The following is a 25,638-nucleotide window of genomic DNA, read 5'->3' as shown; positions in this document are numbered from 1 at the left end:
GATTTCTGAGTATTGATTTTATATCCTGCCACTTTGCTGAATTCATTTATCAGGTCCAGTAGTTTTTTGACTGAGACTTTAGGGTTTTCTATATACAATATCATATCATCTGCAAATAATAATAGTTTTACTTCTTCTTTTCCAACTTGAATACCTTTTATTTCTTCTTCTTGTCTGATTGTTGTGGCTAGGACTTCCAGGACTATGTTAAATAAGAGTGGTGAAAGGAGGCACCCCTGCCTTGTTCCTGATCTTAAGGGGATTGCTTTTAATTTTTGCCCATTGAGTATGATGTTGGCTGTGGGTTTCTCATAGATGGCTTTTATCATGTTGAGGTAAGTTCCCTGTATTCCCACTTTGCTGAGAGTTTTGGTCATGAATGGGTGCTGGATTTTATCAAATGCTTTTTCTGCATCTATTGAAATGATGATATGGTTTTTCTCCTTCTTTTTGTTTATGTGATGAATCACATTGATTGATTTACAAATATTGTACCAGCCTTGCCTCCCCAAAATAAATCCCACTTGATCATGGTGTATGATTTTTTCCATATATTGTTGGATCTGGTTTGCTAATATTTTGTTGAGGATTTTAGCATCTATATTCATCAGAGATATTGGCCTATGATTTTCTTTCTTTGTGTTGTCTTTGCGTGGTTTTGGAATCAGAATTATGTTCTCCTCATAAAAGGAGCTTGGAAGTCTTCCTTCCTCTTGAATTTTTTGAAATAGTTTGAGAAGGATAGGAGTTAGTTCTTCTTTGAATATTTGGTAGAATTCCATTGTGAAGCCATCGGGCCCCGGACTTTTCTTTGTTGGGAGTTTTTTGATAACTGTTTCAATCTCATTTGGTGTAATCAGTCTTTTAGGTTTTCTGATTCTTCCAGATTGATTTTTGGAAGATTTTATGTTTCAAGGAATTTGTCCATTTCATCTAGGTTGTCTAATTTTTTGGCATACAATTCTTCATAGTATTTTCTTACAATATTTTGTATTTCTGTTGTGTCAGTTGTTATTTCTCCTCTCTCATTTCTAATTTTATTTATTTGAGTCCTCTCTCTCTTTTTCTTGGTGAGTCTACTTAAAGGTTCATCAATCTTGTTTACCTTTTCAAAGAACCAGCTCCTAGTTTCATTGATCCTCTGTATTGTTTCTTTAGCCTCTATGTCATTTATTTCTGCTCTGATCTTTATTATTTCCTTCCTTCTACTACATTTGGGCTTTACTTGCTGTTCTTTTTCTAGTTCTTTTAGTGCAAGGTTAAGTTCTTTATTTGAGCTTTTTCTAGCTTCTGAAAGTGTGCCTGTAGTGTTATGAACTTCCCTCTCAGTACTGCTTTCGCTGTGTCCCATAAATTTTGAGTTGTTGTATGCTCATTGTCATTCGTTTCTAGGAATTTTTTTATTTCTTCTTTGATCTCATTCTTAATCCATTCATTATTTAACAACCTGCTATTTAGTTTCCATGTGTTTGAGAATTTTTGAGCTTTTCTGTTGTGGTTCATTTCTAGTTTCATGCTGTTGTGATCAGAGAAAGTGCTTGATATGATTTCAGTCTTCTTAAATTTGTTGAGAGCACTTTTGTGCCCTAACATGTGGTCTATCCTAGAGAATGTACCATGAGCACTTGAAAAGAATGTATATTCTGCTGTTTTAGGGTGAAAGGTTCTGAAGATATCTATTAAATCAAGTTGATCTAGTGTTTCCAATAAGTCTGCTGTTTCTTTGTTAATTTTCTTTCTTGAGGATCTATCTAGTGATGTTAGTGGGGTATTGAAATCCCCTACTATTATAGTATTGCTGTTGATCTTGCCCTTTAAATCCATCAAAGTCTGCTTTATATATTTGGGTGCTCCTATATTAGGTGCATAGATATTTATAATAGTTATGTCTTCCTGTTGGATTACTCCCTTTATCATTAGGTAGTGGCCTTCTTTATCTCTTACTATATCCTTTGTTTTAAAGTCCATTTTGTCTGATATAAGTATTGCTACCGCAGGTTTTTTTTCATTTCCATTTGCATGAAATTTTTTTTCCATCCTTTTACCTTCAATCTATGTGTATCTTTTTTTTTTTTTTTTTTTTTTTTTTTTTTTTTTTTTTTTTTTTATTTTATTTATTCATTTTAGAGAGGAGAGAGAGAGAGAGAGGAGAGAGAGACAGGGGAGAGGAGCTGGAAGCATCAACTCCCATATGTGCCTTGACCAGGCAAGCCCAGGGTTTCAAACCGGGGACCTCAGCATTTCCAGGTCGATGCTTTATCCACTGCGCCACCACAGGTCAGGCTCTATGTGTATCTTTTGTTCTAAGGTGTGTCTCTTGTAGACAGCATATGTATGGGTCCTGTTTTCTTATCCACGCAGCTACCCTATGTCTTTTGATTGGATCATTTAATTCATTTACATTTAAGGTTATTATTGATATATAGTTGTTTTTTTGCCATTTTCTTCTTTAAAGGTGTATTCCTTTTTTGCTATATTCTTTTCCCACTTTGATCTGTTTACAACAGGCCCCTTAACATTTCCTGCAGCATTGGTTTGGTTGTAATGAATTCCTTGAGTTGTTTTTTTTTTTTTTGTTTTTTTTTTGTCTGGGAAGCTTTTTATTTCTCCTTTGATTTTAAACGATAGCCTTGCTGGATAAATTAGTCTTGGTTGTAGGTTCTTGTTCTGCATTACTTTGAATATTTCTTGCCATTCCCTTCTGTCCTCAAGTGTTTCTGTTGAGAAGTCGGATGTCATCCTTATGGGGGCTCCTTTGTAGGTGATAACTTTTTTTTCTCTTGCAGTTTTTAATATTTTCTCTTTATCACTTAGCTTTGGTATTTTAATTATGATGTGTCTTGGTGTAGGTTTCTTTGAGTTTCTCTTTAATGGAGTCCTCTGTGCTTCTTGGACTTGTGAGAGTTTCTCTTGGATTAATTTAGGGAAGTTTTCAGCTATGATATGATTGAACAAAGTCTCTATCCCTTGTTCTTTTTCTTCTTCTTCAGGAACCCCTTTGATGCAGATGTTATTTCTCTTCATGTTGTCACAGAGCTCTCTAAGAGTTTCCTCTGACTTTTTGAGTCTCTTTTCTCTTTTCTTCTCTGCTTTCATGCCTTCATTCCAGTTGTCCTCCAACTCACTGATTTGATCCTCAGCTCTATCTATCCTGTTTTTAATTCCTTCCATTGTGGTCTTTATTTCTGATATTGTATTTGTCATCTCTGACTGATTCTTTTTTATAATTACTCTTTCTTTATTGAGGTGTTCATAATGACCATCCATTGTTGTTCTAAGAACCCTAAGCATCCTTACAATCATTATTTTGAACTCCGCATCTGGAAGTTTGATTATTTCCATATCACTCAGTTCATCTCCTGAAGGTGTCTCCTGTGGTTTCATTTGGATTGCTCTTCTTTGTCTTCTCATTGTCTGTTTTGGGGTGTTTTATTTGTAGAGTTGGTTGAGTCTAGGCTTGGTGTTGTCTGCCTCAAGTTTTCAGTTGTGTTATTTCTAGGTCTTCTTGGGTTGGTATCAGCTGTTATCTGTAATCCACTTTCAGATTTGGGCAGCTTTGAAGTCTTGATTTGTTTGTTTTCTTTTTTTTTTTGCATTTTTCTGAAGCTGGAAACAGGGAGAGACAGTCAGACAGACTCCCGCATGCGCCCAACTGGGATCCACCCGGCACGCCCACCAGGGGGCGACGCTCTGCCCAACCAGGGGGCGATGCTCTGCCCATCCTGGGCGTCGCCATGTTGTGACCAGAGCCACTCTAGCACCTGAGGCAGAGGCCACAGAGCCATCCCCAGCGCCCGGGCCATCTTTGCTCCAATGGAGCCTCGGCTGTGGGAGGGGAAGAGAGAGACAGAGAGGAAGGCGCAGCGGAGGGGTGGAGAAGCAAATGGGTGCTTCTCCTGTGTGCCCTGGCCGGGAATTGAACCCGGGTCCTCCGCACGCTAGGCCGACGCTCTACCGCTGAGCCATCCAGCCAGGGCCTGTTTGTTTTCTTAACAGGTGATAGTCTTGTTTATTGATCTCAGCAGGGGACTTCCTTGAAACTGTATCCAGGAATGGGATGGGTGTAACCTGAGACTCTGAAGGTCTTTTTAGCCAACTATTCTCCCTGGGGGCAGAGTGTTTTCTCAGCTTCAGTAGGGGGGGGTGTATCTCAGATCTCCATGGAGACCTGAGTTACTGCCCCCCCCCCGCCACTTCTTGTTTTCAGCTGTGTCTTGTTGCACTGATTGGAGCTGGATAGATGTCCGGAGATCTCTGATCCGGAAGCAATTCAGCTCTGTTTTGTGAAAGGTTCAGTCCCTCCCCCAGCTATGGCCGCCTCCAGCACAGATGAGTCAGCTTTTTTAGGTCATCTCCTTCATTCCTTAGCCCCTCACAGTCTGTCCCTCTCTCTTTCCTTTCCACTTGGGAGATAAGCTGGTCTTTTCAACACACCTCGCTCCCTGGTCTCCAGGCAAGTGGCTGTGAGCAGTAGTTCCTGCTCTTTTCCCTGAAGTAAGATCCCCTCTGGGCTCTCAGCCTCACCCCCCCCCCTCTGTTCCTGTAAGCAGGGGAGATTCAGGTGCTTCCTACCAGGTTTGTTGTGGCTTCTTCTTCGCTCCTTGGTTTTTGAGAGCTGTTCTTGCAGTTCAGAGTTGGTTTTTAATGCTGATTTTTCCTAAATTGATTTGTAATCCAGTTTGATGGTGAGAGCTGGGCGTCCGCCTACTCCGCTGCCATCTTTGTCTCCCGCAGTATGCTCATTCTGCTTATGTTTTCCTCTTCCATACCAAGGAATGTAAACTTAAATGTAGGGATAAGGGAAAGAACGAAACACTTCCCCTTTTACAGTTCAAACCTGGTGTTACTTTGGCTTTGGAAAAAAAATTTTTTTGTAAAAATAATGCAGCAGACAGATCCTTTGGGACTGTTTCTATGTATCCAGGAGGTACCTGGGGGGGAATACACATATATCACAGATGTGATAGGGCAGCTGTAGCTGATAGGACTCCTTGGAACTGCTGAAATCATTCCAGAAGTCTTCGGATTGATTTTCTCTTTTAGCAACATGTTTGTAAAGGGAAATATCCACAAGCTATGAAGAGACCTAGAGAAAAAATGGTATACCTCATAGTAATAAAAATACCTCATTAAGCATTCTTTAGGAACTGTTGTAGTTTGTAGATTTTTTGTAGGAAAAGATCGTTTCTTTATGTGTGTTTTTTTAATATTGCTTTCACATACTAAGTGGTAGTTATGACATACATTCTTATGAAATAATCATTTTTTTAATTTTTTGGTTTTTTATTTATTTTTTAAATTTTTTTACAGGGACAGAGAGAGAGTCAGATAGAGGAATAGATAGGAACAGACAGATAGGAATGGAGAGAGATGAGAAGCATCAATCATCAGTTTTTTGTTGTGACACCGTAGTTGTTCATTGATTGCTTTCTCATATGTGCCATGACCGCAGGTCTTCAACAGACTGAGTAACCCCCTGCTCAAGCCAGTGACCTTGGGTCCATGCTAGTGAGCTTTTTGCTCAAGCTGGCAACCCCAGGGTCTCGAACCTGGGTTCTTCCTCATCCCAGTCTGATGCTCTATCCACTGCGCCACCACCTGGTCAGGCTGAAATAATCATTTTACAAGAATTACAGTATTCAATAAGAGAAGAAACTTATCAATAAATCCCACTCATTTATTAAACACCTATGTAGTAATATCTAATTTATAACATAGTATTCCAGGTTTCTGGGATATATGACTCTACAAAATAAATAAAAATTCTGTTGGGAGGCCTGACCTGTGGTGGCACAGTGGATAAAGCGTCGACATGGAAATGCTGAGGTTGCCAGTTCGAAACCCTGGGCTTGCCTAGTCAGGGCACATATGGGAGTTGATGCTTCCTGCTCCCCCCCCCTTCTCTCTCTCTGTCTCACTCTCCTCTCCCTCTCTCTCTCCTTTCTAAAATGAATAAATTAAAAATAAAAATTTTAAAAAAATGTTAAAAAAAAATTCTGTTGGGAAACACTCCTCCATGGGTTTTCACATTCCTACATGTCTTTCGAAGGATGCCCAGAGTGCACTGACCTGATCCCTCTTTACCTGAGCCAGTTATTGGTGTTGTGTTTGCAGCAAGCAACCTTGAAGGATGAGGTAATGTCTCTTTCTGGGACAAAAAAAACAAGCTTACTTCTTTGCTCACTGAAAGACAGTGGTTACACCACATTCATTATCCCGTTGGTACAACACAAACCTGCTGTGTGTGTAATATATATTTGCCCTGTCTCCCTACACCCACATTGCCCCTGCAGAATGTAGTATGCTGTGAATAATAAAGCAGTTCATTTTGACCCAGGACATTCTCATGTCTTTTGCCCTTGTCCATGAAACATTAACAGGACAACCTTTTGGCTTTAGGGATAAATTCTGTCCTATACATGACAAATCTGTGCCCTCATTTCAATTTTCATTCCAGCTCTCATTGTTTCAGCTCTGTGCTGCTTTCATATTTTAATAAAAATTTAAAATCTCTGTTAGCTTATTTCTGTACCTTGTCTCCAGATCTCATCAACTAGGCCTTTTTCCTAAGTCTCATCTGCACTACTACTAAGTCATCTGTTGTAGAGCCTGCCTGCATATCGTTATTTCATAGGAAATTAATAAATCTTGAACAATATAATTTTATTTTTACAGAGCAGTCACTGCTCTAAGGCAAAAATGACAATTTAAATGCTAAGAGACAGAATCAGTTTGTAGATCTATCATTAATGGATTGCTAAAGGCAGGACTCTCAGTCATGTTTGTGCTGTCAGTCAGTACCAGTTAGGGGTATTTTATCAGCAGGTTTGCTCTTTCAAAAGCATTTTATAATATTCATATAACTGTTTGCTTGAACAACTACTTGGTATTTAGAGATGGGTTGCAAGCTCATTATTGATGGGTTGTTTAGAGGCTTATGATGATGCCATAGTTGGTTTGTTATGTTAGATCTTATGGTACCTAAAATATAGCGTTTTTCAAATGGCTTCTAATACAGAAGTTATGTGAGCCCTCTAGACATGAGGGTGATGTGTCCTCTCTTCAGTACTTTCTTTTTCATTGAAAAGATTGAAAAGTACCTCAGGAAAATAAAGTGTCTAGAAATTAATGAAGAAGAAAGACATGTTGACCATGAAGCTTCAGGGGAAAGCTGTGAAATGACATCTTATCATTTAAAATTAAGGAAAATAACCTGACCAGGAGGTGGCGCAGTAGAAAGAGCATTGGACTGGGACTCAAAGGACTCGGGTTCGAAACCCCAAGGTTGCTGGCTTGAGTGCATGTTCACCAGCTTGAGCCCAAGGTCACTGTCTTGCACAAGGGGTCACTTGGTCTGCTACAACCCCACCCCCACCCCCGTCAAGGCACATATGAGAAAGCATTCAATGAACAACTAAGGTGCCACAATGAAAAATTGATGCTTTTCATCTCTCTCCCTTCATGTCTGCTGGCCCCTATCTGTCCCTCTCTCTGTCTCTGTCCCTCTCCCCCCCAAAATTAAATTAAATTAAAGAAAATATACTTAGGAAATGTACATGTTTATTTATTTAGCCCATAGTTCATATGTTTATGTATTGGACTTAGTTCAACTCTTAACAAGTGAGGCCTAGGTACCCAGCAGTATACCATTCGCTGAGGTTTCCCCAGGGAGTTAGATACAATCCTTAACCCCTAGGTCTTAGTGGAATCCTAGTGGAGGAGAGACACACGCTAATGGTATCAATTTCAAGGCAGGAATGTTCTGGAAATGTGTAGATAGAGCGTTCGCCTTACCCTAAGTGTTCTATGATAGGCTTTCTGGAGTAGATATTTGAGCTGAGTATGAATTTTATTTTTTTAGTAGATATTGGGTAACAATTCTGTACTAGATGTTGTGTGTAAGCAATTTCTTATGTCATAGTTTTAAAAAGCATTACAACAGCTCTGGCCTGATAGCTCGGTTGGTTAGAGCATTGTCCTGATTATACCAATGTTGCAAGTTTGATCCTCGGTCAGAACACATACAAGAATCAACCAGTGAATGTATAAATAAGTGGAACAACAAACCAATGTTTGTTTCTTTCTCCCCCTCTCTTTCTCTCTCTAAAATCAATAAATAAATTAAAAATAAAAATATTAAAACAGACAATAAAAAAATCAGGAAAACTAAGCATACGGGCAAAAAAAAAATAGGTATGTTTATAGAAAAATCATAGGCAGACTGTGTCTTCCTGTTTTTGAGTATTCATTGAATATTCATTGATTATTCAGTGAATAATTCCCAAGTTATTCATAGACACGACAGCCAACAACAGAAGGTCCCTCCGTGACCTTAGCTGCCTCTCTCCCACCTGCCTTTCCAACCTCCGCTTCTATCCGAACTCTGCAGCCCTGGATGCCTTTGTAATATTTAGAATTTTTAGCACCTGAACCCAATAATACAACATTGATACATAATCTTTCTTTTATGTTTTTCTAGTGATTTGTATTTTTATTTGAGATAAAGACTGTATATTAAAGGTGTTTTTAGCTTAAGGATCAAAAGAGAAATCAAGTTTCCAGATTTCATCCTTCTTGGCTAAGTTCAAAGTTCAAGTGTAAAATCTTCGATGCGGTGTTGCTCTCCAAGATGACTTGATCTTAGAAGAATTTTGTTGCTGCTATTGTTGAGGATTTTGTATTTGTTGCTGCTGTTGTTCAGAGATATTCTGACCTGAATTATTATGATATATTGGGCTTGATGGGGCTCCATTGTTGTACCAGATGAAATATTGTGTGGGAAAGTCATTGAGCAGGTGGAAAGTGCTGTTTAATCCTTCTAACAGGAAAGGCTCCTGGTGGTATTGAGAAAATGTAAAAAGCAGTGAAGCAGGTTAGCAGAGCTGAAGAACAGCAAATGTCTCCTTCTGTCATTGCGTGAGACTTTTAATGAAATGGCCTGCCTCACGCAGCTTTATTTTGCATTGAGATATTCCATGTCCCCCAAATATTTCTCCGATGGTGGTAATGAATTGCATTGCCCTCTCGGATGTAAAAGTAGGTATTCTGCTGTGGAGCCATATGGTTCCCATTTATTTTAATGTGTCTTTGACATCAGGAGAATTGCTGAGACAACAGAGGAAAGTGCTTACACCTTGGACTGCAGCCAGAACTGCGATTATTTATGTTTAGTAATGACGACCTTTTTCCCCCAATAAGAAACGGTATGTTCTTAAGACGATATCCATGTTGAGATTTTAATAAAATGAGAGTATAGGTTTAGATCTTCTGTTACTTTAGTAGCAGTGAAATGTGTTTCTTTAGCATGAAGTTTTAGGGTTTAATTGCACATATGAGAGATTAGGAAAGCAAGCTGGGAAGTAGGTGGTACTTAGTTTCTCGCTGATAATAAGAAAACATGCTTTTTATTTGTTTTAACAGCATCACCAAGATAGTACTCTGCATATTTAATGCTTTCCATCTGTGATTCTTAAGGCATTTTGCAAAGGTAATTATTTCTGATAATGTTCCTGTGAGGTAGATAAACATAATTCAGAAAATATTAGTGCAGGAACTAAGAAATACAGATGCTCGTTAACATAATCTGTAAATGGATCTTAATAAGCATTAGAATTCAGATTTTTAATTGATTTCATTATTTCACAATTTATCATTTTCCCAGGACAGAACAAGATTTTCTTTAATTCATTATTTCCATGATATGCATACAATAAGAGAGCATTTTTTAAAAAGTGAAAAGACAATTAAATACCTCAATAATTATGTATGTTCTATATATAACTGTTTAAAATGACTGTAAAGATTTCTTGGAAATGTTTAATGTTATCCAAAGAAATGTACACAGTATGAAAAGAGAAAAGAGCTGGTGACATTAATCAAAATTTTGTAAAATGGTTCTTATCGGTGATAATGGCAGATGACTAGCTGAGTAAATAAAGAACAGGGAAAACAAAATAACCAACTTGCAGTTTTCTTTGGGCAGAAATGGTCAGAATGCAGTGTCTAAGTTTAGCAAAATACTTTTTTGTTTTGTTTGTTTGTTTGTTTGTATTTTTCTGAAGCTGGAAACGGGGAGAGACAGACAGACTCCCGCATGCGCCCGACCGGGATCCACCCGGCACGCCCACCAGGAGCGACGCTCTGGCCACCAGGGGGCGATGCTCTGCCCCTCCGGGGCGTCACTCTGCCGCGACCAGAGCCACCCTAGCGCTTGGGGCAGAGGCCAAGGAGCCATCCCCAGCGCCCGGGCCATCTTTGCTCCAATGGAGCCTTGGCTGTGGGAGGGGAAGAGAGACAGAGAGGAAGGAGGGGGGGCGGGTGGAGAAGCAAATGGGCGCTTCTCCTATGTGCCCTGGCCGGGAATCGAACCCGGGTCCCCCGCACGCCAGGCCGACGCTCTACCGCTGAGCCAACCGGCCAGGGCGCAAAATACTTTAATATTACATTGTGTTTCAAATATTTAGCTCAAGGATTTTAAAGTATAAGCTTTATTTAAATGATATATCACATAAAGGTAAAATTGAGCCAGTAAGAAGTCTACATGTCAAACATAGAATTATAACACCAAAGTCATGATGCTTAGTACAATAAATTTGATGGATGAATTGATGAAAAAGGAAAATTAGAATGAAAATCAGTAGATTGCTCAGTTAGTGGTACTATTTTAATCTATAGTTTAATTTAAATGTGTTTTAGTTTAACAATTCACCATCATCAATGTTAATTGCATTTTATGTTGATGGCTAAGAACTTCTGCAGTCATATCACATTTTTATGGGAACCTTAATGTAATGTATGAGGGAGGAGGATCAGTGCTAAGTCAATTATATATTGAAATTAAAGGTAAAAGAGAACATGTTTTCTTTTTTTAACGTTTGCTTTTTCAATTTTAATTTTATAACATTAAAATATAGTATTTATTCCTTATATCCTAACAAGTATGAGAACAAAAGAACCCCTTTCACTCCTCTTTTTCTTGAAGATTACACTCAAGAATTAAAAAGAGCAGGGAGCATCTTTAATAAGTAGAAATGTGAGGATGAAAAATTACTAGTTTTGTCTGACCAGGCAGTCGTACAGTGGATAGAGCATCAGCCTGGGATTGCTGAGGATTCAGGTTCAAAACCCTAAGGTCGCCGGCTTGAGCATGGGATCATAGACATAATCCCATGGTTGCTAGCTTAAGCCCAAAGTTGCTGGTTTCAGCAAGGGGTCACTGGCTTAGCTGGAGCCCCCCAAGTCAAATGCACATATGAGAAAGCAATTGATGAACAACTAGGGTGCCACAACTATGAGTTGATGCTTCTCATCTCTCTCCCTAACTATCTGTCTGTATTTTTTTTTTTTTTTTTTGTATTTTTCTGAAGCTGGAAATAGGGAGAGACAGTCAGACAGACTCCCGCATGCGCCCGACTGGGATCCATCCGGCACGCCCACCAGGGGCGACGCTGTGCCCACCAGGGGGCGATGCTCTGCCCCTGGGGGGGGTCGCTCTGCCGCGACCAGAGCCACTCTAGCGCCTGGGGCAGAGGCCAAGGAGCCATCCCCAGCGCCCGGGCCATCTTTGCTCCAATGGAGCCTTGGCTGCGGGAGGGGAAGAAACAGAGAGGAAGGGGGGAGTGGAGAAGCAAATGGGCGCTTCTCCTATGTGCCCTGGCCGGGAATCGAACCCGGGTCCCCCGCATGCCAGGCCGACGCTCTACCGCTGAGCCACTAACTGTCTGTCTGACCCTGTCTGACCCCCCTTTTAAAAAATTGCTGGTTTTGAAAAATGACTTCTCTTTGTGAGTTAATAATTTTAATTGTTTATGAGATCAAAGCTGGAGAGTCAAAGTTTACACTTAATTTTTTGTGTTTGTGTGTGACAGAGACAGAGAGAGGGACAGACAGATAAGAAGGGAGAGAGATGAGAAGCATCAATTCTTCTTGCAGCACCTTTGTTGTTCATTGATTGCTTTCTCATATGTGCCTTGACGGGGGCAGGGGGCTACAGAAGAGCAAGTGACCCTTTGTTCAAGCCAGCCACCCCACATTCAAGCTGGCAAGCCCGCACTCAAGCCAGCAACCTCGGTGTTTTGAACCTGGGTCTTCTGCGTCCCAGTCCAATGCTCTGTCTACTGCACCACCACCTGGTCAGACTACACTTAATTTTTATATACAGCTTGCAGAATGTACATAAAAATCCTGGGTGGTAAACATACTTTTTTTCTAAGCTGAGAATTACAAACAGATGATTATGCTATTAATCTACAAATAGTGATGGATGGAAACTTGACTTAGAGTGATAAACACACAATATAGTATACAGATGATGTGGAAGAAAATAAATAAGCTACTCCTCTAAATATCAAATTCTGCTTGCAGTGCACTGAGCAGCCTGGGTTGTAGCTGTCTGGAGAGACTCAGGAGAGAGCTGTTTTCCTCCACACACTTCTCTTGCGTGATTGTGTGGATGTAGCCGACACACTGAATGGATGATGACATGACATGTATGTTTATGATCTAAAACAAGGTTTTAGTCATCCAGCCTCAAGTGTCATCTTTTTATATTATTTTTATTCTTGTTAATATCTTTTGTTTAAATGCACTTGTGGTATTTGTACATTTATGGATAGTATACTTATTATTTCACATAGTCTTATACAAGAGGGTTTTATTTTTGGTTTTGTTTTTATAAACTAGTGACTTAAACAAAAGGGTCTCATCTTAAATTATATATTTTACTCCAGAAGCTGCAGTGCACAAAAGATGCTATTAGTCTTCAGGGTAATCCATTTTGAATACTTTGAACTTAATATTAGAATGGAAAATGCAGCTAAATGATTAAACTACCTAATATTATCTGTGAATTACAAAAATTATTCCTCCTCTACAGAGGGACTAAAATCAGAAGAATGGCTGGTTCTTGTGTATGTTTGTCATCATTTATGTGGTTCCATCTATTTGCTGCTTTACTAACTAGTATATAAGTTGGCTGGTTGGTTTGAGATAGGGAAGAGTAGCATTTAGAAGCTGAGGAGAGAGATTGCTACAGTTTTATTTATTTTAATTTATTGTGTTTACATAGATTTTAGTGTCAAATTGCTACAATTTTAAAAGCATTTAGAGCTATCAATCACACTTTAAGAACCAAATACAAATGTGGCTTTGACATCACAAGTATCACTATAGGCAGAATCTATTTTTCTTTGATCTTCTGTTTTTTTAATGCTACTTTCATTGTAACAGAGACAGTAAAGAAGAAAAAAACTGTTCCTGATTTGCTGTTTATTTGGTGGATTCTAACATTTTCTTATCTTTGCTGACTGTTTCAGTACCTTTTTTGAAACACAAAGCACTTTCATTTCAAAATATTGGGTGTACACAAAATTGCCTAGAACATGTCCAGTGTTTGGGAGAGTCTCTTCTGTTTGTGATTGTTTGGTGTGTTTTATAGCCTTCACAAGTGAGTATGAAATATCACACTGAGTATAACATAATATAATATTTGTAATAGATCATTTTACATTCCATACTTCAGGAAATTTGGGTTTTGTGCATGGTTGAAAAAAATATATTTCCAATTAGTCTTTACTTTCATTTTGCCTCTTATTCATCCAGGCCCCCAGAGTATCAGTCTTTTGGAGTTTCTCCCACTTGATTTACATCCCCTAAATGCCTTACCTGACAAAATAACAAAAGACACAATTGGGACAACTATATTCAGGAAACTTGAGGATGTAACTTAAAGGAGTAAAGAAGGAAAATTAAAGCAAGGATGAATTGCTTTTGATAGCAAACTAGACTTTATTTTCAAAGGAACTACTCCTATATTTCTTGGTTACTAGATTGATTTTCACTCCTTACTTATGGTTAAGATTTGAGACCATGTGGCTGACACCCTCATCAGGAAGCGCCAACTTTGACAATCATGTCAAGATGGATAAAATGTTTGAATGTGACCACAGGAATTTGCAGAAGTCACTTGTAAAGCTTAATAATTTTTTTTAAATCTTCATAACTTTAACCATTGGAAATTGATTTACTATCTAAACTATTAGGCTAATTTCTATATAAAAGATTTTCTGATTAAACTAGATATTTGGTTTATAAACTAAAGTTTAATGACTTCATAAGTCAGATTTGATCTTGATTTGTTCTTCAAAAAATTAGAACAACATGCACACTTTCAGAACCCCTTATTAATTTGGTCTGTATGTTTTAAAAACATGAGTTTTAATTGCTCAGGACTTACCAAGATAAACAACTTAATTTCAACAATCTTACTTTGCTTCTATTAAATTTCCCCCAGATAAATGCCAAATGAACTCAAAATATAAACTTATAAATCATCTAATTCATGCCTTTTGAGTATAGTGCATAAGGGAAAGAAGTGTATTATTGACTTTAGTCCCTAATAGTAGAATTAATATTTTCCATAATTTACCTCTTGTTTAACATCAGATTGGATCACAGGCTCTCAACTTCCATGTGCTAAATTTAGTGCTAAACACTTAGCTCTGTTGACTGTTTTCTGCCTGTCCAGCTATAACATGGCTTTGCTAATAGTTGTTGGCACAAAAAAGAACAAGTCTACACTGAGAAGGTGACTGGTTTACTGTGCCAGCGTGAGCTCTGGGGGGGCTCTACTATGTTGGAATTAATGGCCTGGAGTCTGGTCTTCAGCTTTACTGGCCCGGATCCTTGCTAGTCTCTGTGCATGCGGAGAAGGCAGTTCAGATGGTGTGATACACACTAACCACATCCACGAATGGCTAAAGTGAAAAATTTGAAACAAATTTAATTATTTTCATTAAGAAATAACATTGATGAGTCAACTTGTTAGTCTTATTGATGTGGAGGTATAATCCAGATAATATGAACAGGTTGTTTTATGGTATGGAAATGGAGCAAAGTCGTTTCCTAGAACCTGATATGATTTATCTGTGATATGCTGATAGACTCATCTCAATGGTGGGATCAGAGTATCCAGAATATTGGTTTCATCAGGACACTGGTTCATCCAAATTGTCCTGGAAACACACTGTCCTATTTCTAGTTTTGGATTCCATTTTTAATCCACTCTGTGCATGAACTTGTTATATAATTTATGATACAAGTTATTTTATTTTATCTAAGTAAATTCTTAATCTGGTATCGTGATTACTCAATTTTCCAATTTTTTCCCATTCATTTCTAAAGCAATTTTTTTTTAGGAAGAATAACTTCTGTGAATAGCTAATATCAGTCACTCTGTGCTGTTTGTTTTCTTAATTTATAAATATGGGTGGGGGAGGGGAGTAAAGAGGGATAAGTATGCAGTGACAGAGAGTGATTTGACTTTGGGCAATGGGTACACAACACAGTCAACAGTTTAAATGCTTTACCTGATACCTATGTACTCTTACTGATCAATGTCACCCTGTTAAGTTTAACTCTGTAAATAAAAAAAAACTTTATAAATATCATCATTATCTTAATAATATGTGATCATTTTACAGTAACACCAGTATGCCCTGATGTGGTAACCATAATAGTGTTTCCAAGAGCTGTTCCAAGGCCATATATATAGTACTGTTGCATTTTGACACTTCTTCCTGCTTCAGTGGGGTAACTGTGAATGGGATAAAAGAAAATGAGCTGAAAGACACCAAAAACTAGGTATTGTGCATGAAAACAGACCAATTATTTTTTAAAGCAGTAATGAAAGACATCTCCTCCCACCTTTTCTCCCCTCTTGACCTCACAGTAGTACACTGAACAAACACTAAACTCTGTAGAGACACAAAGATGAGTTCAATCATTCTCTAAAGGACACAATTTACTAGGTAGGTATATCAGAGAGGTTTCAAATTCCCTACGGCAGATGTGTTGAATGCATTTGTCTGGTTTTTCCAGGCTTGAAGAACACAGACTCTTTTTTTTTTATGACTTCATTTTGTGATGTTAGTCAGTTTGGGGCCTGGAGGCTGGGTACAGCAGCCCACAAAGGCCCATTCTAGTGCTCCAATTGAATCAGAAGAGAGACGTGGGTGGCTCTTAAATTCAGGAAAACCACTCTTAAAATATCTCTCATAAGGCTGACCTTATAGTATTTCAAAGCCTTCCTTTTAAATATATTTTGTAGGCTTTTCAATCATTCTTCTTTCAGTGCTATTTATAATATGCAAATGCTAAAACAAGCATAAGTGCAAGGTTGAATTATAAATCCTTGTGGGATAAGAAGCAACACTGATCCTGGCATAATGTGCCGATGTTGACAATGCCAAGAGCCCAGGGGAAGGGCCCCCTACTCTCTATTAAAAAATCTTCTCTAAACTGACTTTCTGGGAAAAGATAATCTGTTTTTTTTAGGAAATTGTGATACAATATATTCATGCAGAAGGTTAAAGAATTCTTTTGTGTGTGTGACAGAAACAGAGAGATACTGAAAGAGGGACAGACAGGAAGGGAGAGAGATGAGAAGCATCAATTCTTTGTTGAAGCACCTTAGTTCTTCATTGATTGCTTTCTCATATGTACCTTGAAGGGGGGGCTACAGCAGATTGAGTGACCCCTTGATCAAGCAAGCAACCTTGGGCTCAAGCCGTGGGTCCTCCGTGTCCCAGTCACTGCACCACTGCCTGGTCAGGCTAAAGAGTTCTTATGATCTAAAAATATAGGCACAAGATGTAAATAAATTTTTAAGAAGAAAATTTGTCTAGAGTACCATCAGTATTCTAAAAAGAAATAAGTAATAAAATTGTCAGAGATTTTATAATTATCTTAAATTACTACATTTTTTTTCTTATCTGTAAATGTATGGCCTTGAAAGACAATGGCTTAAGGCTATCAATTTTATGATATCAAGGGTGAAAAATGTTGAAGGTTATCACCCCAAAATTAGAAGCTCTAGCCTGCTGTAAGGGGCGACAGATGAGGTTATCAGATCACTAGGTAGATTGTTGAATTTTGCTTTCTACGGTGATCTTTTATATTTTTATAAGTTCTTCTCTTTCGGGGGATGATTTAAACGTGCAGTTATGAAGGAGATCAGAGCATTGAAATCAAAGTTGAAAATTGTATCGTAAGTAATATATGTTGCAATAAACATACACATAAATAAATGGGGAAATTATGTACATGTTTGAAAGCATTTGCTTTCTGGCAATCTCCTTTGGAGAAGTATAACAGTAGGGAGGAGGGGAAGTTGGGAAAGCTAAATTCTAGCCCAAATGTCATATTTCTCTTACTCTATATTCTTCTGAGTCTGTTCATTCAGTCTGTTTCTCGTCACTGGAAACAAGTTTCACAGGCAGGCATTACCATCTGGTTTATTCACCAATGTATCCAATCATCTAGAAAGTGCCTGGCACATAGTAGGTCCTTGGTTTATACTTATTGAATAAAGGAATCTATGAAATGAGATTAATCATAGCAACCTCTCTGTATTTTGCTTGTATATTTTGTAGGATAGGGTGAGGGAATGACACAAAAAAACTTGAGCCCTCTTGGAAGAAGATTCTTACATAAATCCAAGATTATTTTCTAGTCTTTTTTTTTTCCCATTGCTTATACAGCCTTCCAAATCAAAGTCATCTTTAAAGATAGTAGCAATTGCCAGTGACACAGTAGATAGAATGTCATCTTGGAACACCAAGGATGCTGGCTTCACCCAAGGTTACCAGTTCAAACCCCAGTCAGGGCACAAATGAGAAGCAATCAATGGGTGCACAAGTAGGTAGAGCAATGAGTTGATGCTTCTGTCTCTCTCTCTTCCCTTTCCTCTCTCTTTTTCTTTTTCTCTCTCAATAAATAAATAAACAAACAAACAAACAAAAGGAACAGTAGAAGTTAACATCTGTTAGCCTTGTGCAACTAACTCCCTGAGAGTGACTTTTGCTCTCTCTGTGACGGGATATTTAAAATCCTGGGCTCAGGAATAACAAATCCCAGCTTTACCACTGGTTATATGACCTTGGCCTTGCTATTTCACATTCAGTGACCTGGTTTCCTCAAAATGGAGACATAGGTAATATCAACCCAAGAGGTTGTAAGAATAAAATGAGATAATGCACATAATGTTTTTTGCATAATACAGAACTTGGGAAGCACTCCAGAATTGTTCATTTATATTATTGTTTGTTATTCAAGGATTTCTTCTTAGCTTTATTGTTTCTTTGTGTTTTTCTACTTGTGTATGTGTATTAGTTTCCTAAGTCTACTATAACAAAATGCCACCAGCTCAGTGGCTTAGAACAAGAAGAATTTCTTGTCTCACAGTTCTGGAGAATAGAAAATTAAATTAAAGGTTTTGACAGGGCCACACACCCTCTGAAAGCTGTATGGGAAGGATTGTTGCAAGCCTTTTTCTGTTTCCAGTAGCCCCAGACATTCCTTGGCTTTGGCAGCATAACCCCCATCTCTATCCATCTTCATTGGGCTTCCCATTGTCTCTTTACATCATCCCTCTGCATGTCTGTGTCTCAATGTTTCCCTTTTATATGAACACCATTCATATTGGATTAAGACCCACCCTAAAGACTTCACCTTAACTTGATCACCTCTGTGAAGACGCTATTCCCTAATAAGTTTACATTCTGGGTTGGTGAATGTTTGAACTTCACCCTATTTTGGGGTTGGGGTAGCACAATTCAATCCATAACAGCATGATTCTTTGTCTTTCTCTTCAATTCATTGTACCTTTCCTTTCCCAATGGAGAAGCATCATATCATGTAGCACCAGACTGGGAGCTTTTAGGTTTAAGATTAGTTTTGTCACTACCAACACTGAAAGAAATCACTCAAATTCTGCGAACCTGGGTCACTTCACTATAAAATAAAAAGACTGGGCTAGATGATGACTGGCATGTCTTTCATCTCTAAAAAGATCTGGTTGTAATGTGTGACTTTCTGTCAACCACAGTGTGTATCTCAACCCTTCATGATGGGCTGTGCATCTTGATGTCCCTCTAACGGTTAGAGTCTACCCAGTAATAAAATATCTCATGGCGTTTTCCATGGTCTCAGTGGACACTTAGATTAAAACCCTACTGCCCGTAATATTAGCTATTTAGTGAGATTCATGTCAAATAAAAACTTTGTTAGATTTAGATGGTAAAACTATCTACATAATGCCAGTGAGTTTTTTTGTAAATTTGTATTGCTTTTTGGGATTTCCTAAAATTTTTTAATAGACACTTTTTTTTTAATGCCAAGTGCCTTTGATATCAGAATAAGATCCAAAGTGTGAAGGTTTGCAGGATGTGTCTTTTCTGATTATAGTATGATGCAACTCTTGTGAAAACCATAAAACCAAAAACAGAGGTTAAGGAAAGTGAGAAATTAAATTCTGCTACTGATTCATAGACTACTGGCAACTTTCCTAAAAGTTTGTTTAGACTAGCGTTATAGGACTTAAACGTCTACTCCACCACAGCTAGAAAAAGACTTAAGAAAGGAAAGGGACATCTGTGCGAACTCTGAGATGTGACATTTTTGTGCCTCCCCGCCAAAAAGGATTGACCCAAGATTCGGGTGTAACGGCTGCCCTAGGTGCTCACCCTGTCATTTCTTTCTCTTTCAGCTTCCTCCATCCTCAAAAGGGAGAAGCGGCCGAGGACCAAGAATGTGCACTTCAGCTGTGTCACCGTGTACTACTTCACCAGGAGGCAGGGCTTCACGAGCGTGCCCAGCCAAGGGGGCAGCACGCTGGGCATGTCCAGCCGCCACAACAGCGTGCGCCAGTACACGCTGGGCGAGTTCGCCCGCGAGCAGGAGCGGCTCCACCGGGAGATGTTACGAGAGCACCTAAGGGAGGAAAAGCTGAACTCTTTAAAATTGAAGGTAAACAACACATGAAATTCCTTTTTTGCAAAACCTCGTGGCCTATTTTTTTTTTTCAATTTGGTTGAGTTAACCATTTTCATGTTTATATTTACAGGCCAGACTGAGCATTTCCTACAACAGGCTGTGGCCGAGGCTTTGTTCCTTTTTTTTTTTTTTAATAGCAAAAACAGTATATAGTATCTTCACGTTGAAAGTAGTGTGGAAAATTTACCAAGCGTTGTTTATTCATAATTCATTCTATAAGTGTGTGTTATTGAGTTATTCTAGATCATAGACCCTGTGCTTGGGCTGGGTTCACTGGTATCAAGATCCCCTTTCTCCTGGAAATTAGGTGTTAACAGGAAAAAAATATCAATCATGCAGACAAAATAAAGTCACAGCTTCTTTAAGTTCTATGAAGGGAAGTTGCAAGGACCTATGGAAGTGTGTAACAAGGAATCAATGTGATCTGAAAGTCAAAGAAGGTTTCCTCTAGGGAATGACAACTGGGCTGAGATCTGAGCAGATAACTAGGCGAAAGGGGGTCGTCAAAATGGGTCCAGCAGCAGGAAGAGCTGGCTGCTTGTGGCAGGAGGACGCCCAGTGAGCACACGGAGGCTGGTGTGGCTGGAGCGGAGACAGAAACGGGGGGACAACGCGAAGTTGAGATAGAGCTTTGTAGATCATATTAAAGCTATTGTTTTTTTATTTAAGTTATTTTTTTAAACTTTATTTTATTTATTCATTTTAGAGAAGAGAGAGTGAGAGGGGGGGCGAGGAGCAGGAAGCATCAACTCCCATATGTACCTTGACCAGACAAGTGCAGGGCTTTGAACCGGCGACCTCAGCGTTCCAGGTCGACGCTTTATCCACTGCACCACCACAGGTCACGCCTGTAGATCATATTAAAGCATTTTTTTCCCTCTTCATCCTAAGGCCATCACAAATCATTCAGCAGTTTCCAGCATGGGGTTGGCATGGCAGGAGAAGCGATCTGGTTCATGATGTAATGTGAGAATATTTTGGGAGCGGGGACAGTCATGTTGTGGGGGAGGGGTTAGCATGGGGAGTTAAACGAGGTAAGAGACTTTGCAATAGTCCAGGAGAACATGATGGTGAGTTACATTACAGTGATGGTGCAGAAGATGAAAAGAGATGGACAGAGGAAAAAATTTAGGAAGTAAAATCAACAGTCCATGATAATGGGTGGATTTGGAAGAAAAAGAATGACTCCTAAATCTCTGGCTTACAAAGGTGAAAGGGTTATGGATGAAGCTGCCTAACTCTATGACAAGAACACGACCAGCAATCCAGGAAGAGGTGCAGCTTGGGGCTGGAGGTATGCAGGAGGGGTAGACAATGAGATCGTTTTTTGACATACTGATTTTCAGGGGCTTTTGAGTTTTTAAAGAGCTATCAGGAAGGTGTCCAGGTGGAGACACCTATTGCTTTGCCACATTAGAGATTAAGTAGAGAGAAACATAGCTCCAAAAACTTCTTTCATCGACCTAAGGCACCTTTTATATTTGCAATGATCCATCAACCTACCAATATATAGGAAATGTTCTCCCATCGTTATCTAATGACAAAAATAAAATCTTTCCAGGTAATCCGGAGTACTTAAAATAAAGGGTGACTTATTAAATAGCTGAAGTGCCATAAGCATACCTTCATTATCTGTATCTTTTTTTTTAAAGATTTTATTTATTCATTATAGAGAGGGGAGGGAGAGAGAGAAAGACAGAGAGAGAGAGAGAAGGGGGGAGGAGCAGGAAGCATCAACTCCCATATGTGCCTTGACCAGGCAAGCTCAGGGTTTTTTTTTGAACTGGCAACCTCAGCGTTTCCAGGTTGACGCTTTATCCACTGCACCACCACAGGTCAGGCCATTACCTGTATCTTTAATTTCCAGTATAAAACCAGTTGGCAGAGGTGTGATGTATGTTTCAAAACACCTTGTTTTTATGTATTTTTCAATTTATGCATGTGCCTTGTTGCCAGTTGCATAAGAAGGCAGTCACTTAAATTAAGCTGGACACAATCGGCCTAGAGCATGTTTCATATTTCCTTTGGAGGTTATTTTTGACAGATTTCATTGAAAGCCCCTATAGATTTTTTGGTAACAATCCACCATATTGTTGTTGTCCATGATTGCTTTGTTGTAGCTTAATTTTAATAATTATTTTCAGGTTTGCTTCTGAAATTCACCCTCTGCCTTTTACCCAATACAAACCAACTCTGCCTGCTAACCAAAGAATGAAATCATTCTTCAGACTCAAATTTTGGCAGAACAGTAGTAATGGCTACCATTCATTTAGTGGGTTTTACTTGTCAGGACTTTTATAAGCATTATTTAATTTAATCCTAACAAACGCCCAATGGAGTAGGTAAATTATGAGACTGTGTGTACAGCTAAAGAGAAAGAAGCATAGACATGTTATATAGCTGGCTCATTCAACAGAACAGTGGTTATACTATCTTGTTACTTCATCTTCTAGAATTAATTGATTATCCTCTACAGGCATTGGGAAAGACAAGCTATGTACCTATAGGGAGCCATCCCTTTCTGAGGTTTAGTACTGTGTGCAGTGGTTTTTAACAGCTGGGACTCTATAATTCTCTCTGAAAACCAAAAGATTTATTGTGGTGAACTTTGAAGCACACTGTGCATGTGATGAAATGAAGGGGAGCCACACAGCTTCAGGAACCTTCCTTCATGTCAGGCACTCATATATTCTGATACTATAATTTGTATTTACCTACTTTTGTTTCTTTTTTTTTTCTATCAAGCTGAAGAAAAAAGAAGCAAAAATAGCAGTCTACTATTGATTACTTTTTTCATCGTGCTTAGTGTTAAAGTTGAAGAGGCAATCATCCAAGTGGGTGTCGTGTCTTGTTTTGTTTTTGGTTTTGGTTTTTTTTTTGTCATTGATAAGTAGAGAAGTGAACATGTGCAGTTTCTCTTTTGGTGAGGGTATAAACAAAAATCATTTGGAAATCATAGCTTCTTTCAAATGAATAACAAGCAAAAATGATAATAGGACACTAAGGTGATCTGAACTTAGCCTCAGTGAACTGAAAGTATTCAGAAAGGGAGAAACACACTTCACATAAACTTAATAAAAGATCACAGCAATTTGGACCAGTTTGCTTTAAACATACACACACACACACACACACGTACACACTCCTGAGGAGAATTAATGGAGAAGAGCTTGTATATTTTAATTATAATTTCTCTAGCATATTAACATTTATAGTTTTTGAAATTTCATAATATCATTGATGCTACTGGTATAAAGTTTAGCTATCCAAAATCTAAAATTAACTATCCAAAAACATTAGCTATCCAAAACTTTCACTTTTAATATTAGCAACATTTGCTTTGAAAAGTTAAGTACCCCTGAGGTAAGTAGCACAACAAATGTAGCTGAATTGATTTTTCTTATTTTCACTGGAGCAGCAGGAAGGTCACAAGAGGAAAGCCAGGATTGCTGAAAATGAATTTTGCCACTTTGGTTTTACCTGGAGGTGGTCCGCTGTGAGAGGCAGTAAACTGCCGATTGAGTAAGTCGAGGGAAGGCAGCATCTGATAAGACAAACACTTTCCAAAGACCAGACAAAACAGTACAGGAAACTCACTGGACTTGGAACTGGGTAGTTTTCCTCCTACTTGAGAAACAACAGCCCTAAAACAGTAAAGAAAAGTCTCTCTTTCCGCTGTGACTCAGTGTCTTTCCAGGTGTCTTAGGTTTCAAACAGAGAACCCAATGTAATCAATGGCACCTCTTTCAATGGGGCTTGAATAGTGGAAAATTAATCAAGAGAAATGTACACACTTCTTGTTTTCTTATAATAAATATTTTGAGAACAAAGTAAGAATACAAATTAGTTTTTATTATAAATTTTCTTTATTATTTTGTAATTTATCTTTTAATCAAATTATGAGATAGATATATTGAGAAATAATATGTACACTTAGGTTTGTAGAACAACTTAATTTTATTTGGGGGGTTCAAATGTGTCCTTTTTGTTGGTGATGTTTGTGTTTCAAACACTGTCTAAAAGTAATTAATAGAGAGCGCTGATTAAATAAAATGCATGTTCCTATCTTTGGATTTCTAAATTACAGAGCACAGTTCTTTTTCTCTGTCAAGCCCATTCAAACATGTCATATTCTTCACAGTAATCAATGTAGTCATCGTAATACTGTACTCTTTTCCAAATTAAGTGCTTAGACTTCATCATCTGCACCACAGTGTTGAACAATTACATTAGCCTTTATTCCCATTTCACATGTATCTGTGAAATGCATTAGGCAGCCGTTTGTACATTTCAAAGAGACTTGGCTTCCAATGCCTCTGGGTTATAGCTTACTGGATTCTACCACCTTGTTCTAGGAAATATGATTTAGCTTTCACAGCTCTGACTGACCTCTCTTTCTCAATGTTTTTTCAGCCTTGATTGTTCTTCCTCTCCTTTCTGAGATCAAGGTTATCTCCACTTTGATACCATCTCCAGTGCTTTCCAGGGATATACTGGACACTTTTCTCAATTTCTCAGTCATGTGTTTCTTGAATGCTTGGTCATTTGCTTTCTTTCCTCATAAAAAGAGTTCCTTTAATTATCAACATTCAAATGATTTCTCTATCTCTTCACCCTCCATCTTACATTTATGACTCTGTTTTATTTATTGAGTGGCTACCCATGCAACATTACACTTCTCTGCCCCTTGGATCCTCACGACAGTCCTGAGATTTAAGTAACCTTCAGGTGAAAGTATTAAATGACCCAGGAGATATAAGGGATTAGGGGTTTGTGAGAGATGGCAGATATAAACTATTATCTCAAACCCATCATTACTAAATTTTTGGATGTGTTTTTTTAACTACTTCCTCATACTAGTTCTTTATTAGATGAGTCAGAGTCTATTGGTCATGATACTTTTTTTAACTCCACTTATCCCTACAGAACACCATAGAGATTGCTCAAGAGAATACTTACTGCCTTTACTTTCAGAATACATCCCCAAATAGAGGCTTGTCCCAACACCAAATAGAAAACTTGAATATTCCAAATATTTGCCATGTCATATGCACAAGCTATTTTGTCAAATGCCAGTATAGCATAGTGATTAAGATTATTATTTATTCATTAATATTTATTAATCAGTTATTGTGCTATTATAATTAACATGGTGCTGAGGATAAAGTGGTGAGCAAGACAGATGTGGTCCCTGTCCTCAATGTGTTCACATTATATTGGAATCACCAAAACTAATATGTTATTACAAAATTAAGCAGCATACTATGCTAACTAAATATAGGCCAGGGCATATATGTTGAAAGTCCGGTGAGAAAATTAAGAGTGACATATTAGTTTGACAGTGGTAGCTGTCATTAGGACCGGTTTCGTCTGCTGTCTCTATTAGAAAGGCCATCTCTGGGGGACCCGGGTTCGATTCCTGGCCAGGGCACACAGGAGAAGCGCCCATTTGCTTCTCCACCCCCACCCCCTCCCCACCCCCTCCTTCCTCTCTGTCTCTCTCTTCCCCTCCCGCAGCCAAGGCTCCATTGGAGCAAAGATGGCCCGGGCGCTGGGGATGGCTCTGTGGCCTCTGCCTCGGGCGCTAGAGTGGCTCTGGTCGCGGCAGAGCAACGCCCCGGAGGGGCAGAGCATCGCCCCCTGGTGGGCAGAACGTCGCCCCTAGTGGGCGTGCCAGGTGGATCCCGGGCGCATGCGGGAGTCTGTCTGACTGTCTCTCCCCGTTTCCAGCTTCAGAAAAATACAAAAAAAAGAAAAGAAAAAAGAAAGTCCATCTCCACATGCCCACAAAATAAAAGTAATGCTGAC

The 25,638-nt window shown here is 38.7% G+C and overlaps 1 protein-coding gene across 5 annotated transcripts in view; it reads left to right on the top strand.

Moving 5' to 3' along the window:
* CSRNP3 (cysteine and serine rich nuclear protein 3) overlaps nucleotides 1–25,638 on the top strand; it is a 232,675-nt gene that overhangs the window by 186,362 nt on the left and 20,675 nt on the right. For all 5 annotated transcript variants that reach the window (XM_066279589.1, XM_066279588.1, XM_066279591.1 and 2 more), the window contains one exon: nucleotides 19,544–19,803. In XM_066279589.1, coding sequence (XP_066135686.1) covers nucleotides 19,544–19,803 — 260 coding nt within the window. The remainder of the gene's footprint in view (nucleotides 1–19,543; nucleotides 19,804–25,638) is intronic.

The sequence above is a fragment of the Saccopteryx bilineata genome, chromosome 5 (assembly GCF_036850765.1).
Source record: "Saccopteryx bilineata isolate mSacBil1 chromosome 5, mSacBil1_pri_phased_curated, whole genome shotgun sequence".
Taxonomy (NCBI): domain Eukaryota; kingdom Metazoa; phylum Chordata; class Mammalia; order Chiroptera; family Emballonuridae; genus Saccopteryx; species Saccopteryx bilineata.
This window is presented reverse-complemented; position numbering and strand designations above follow the sequence as displayed.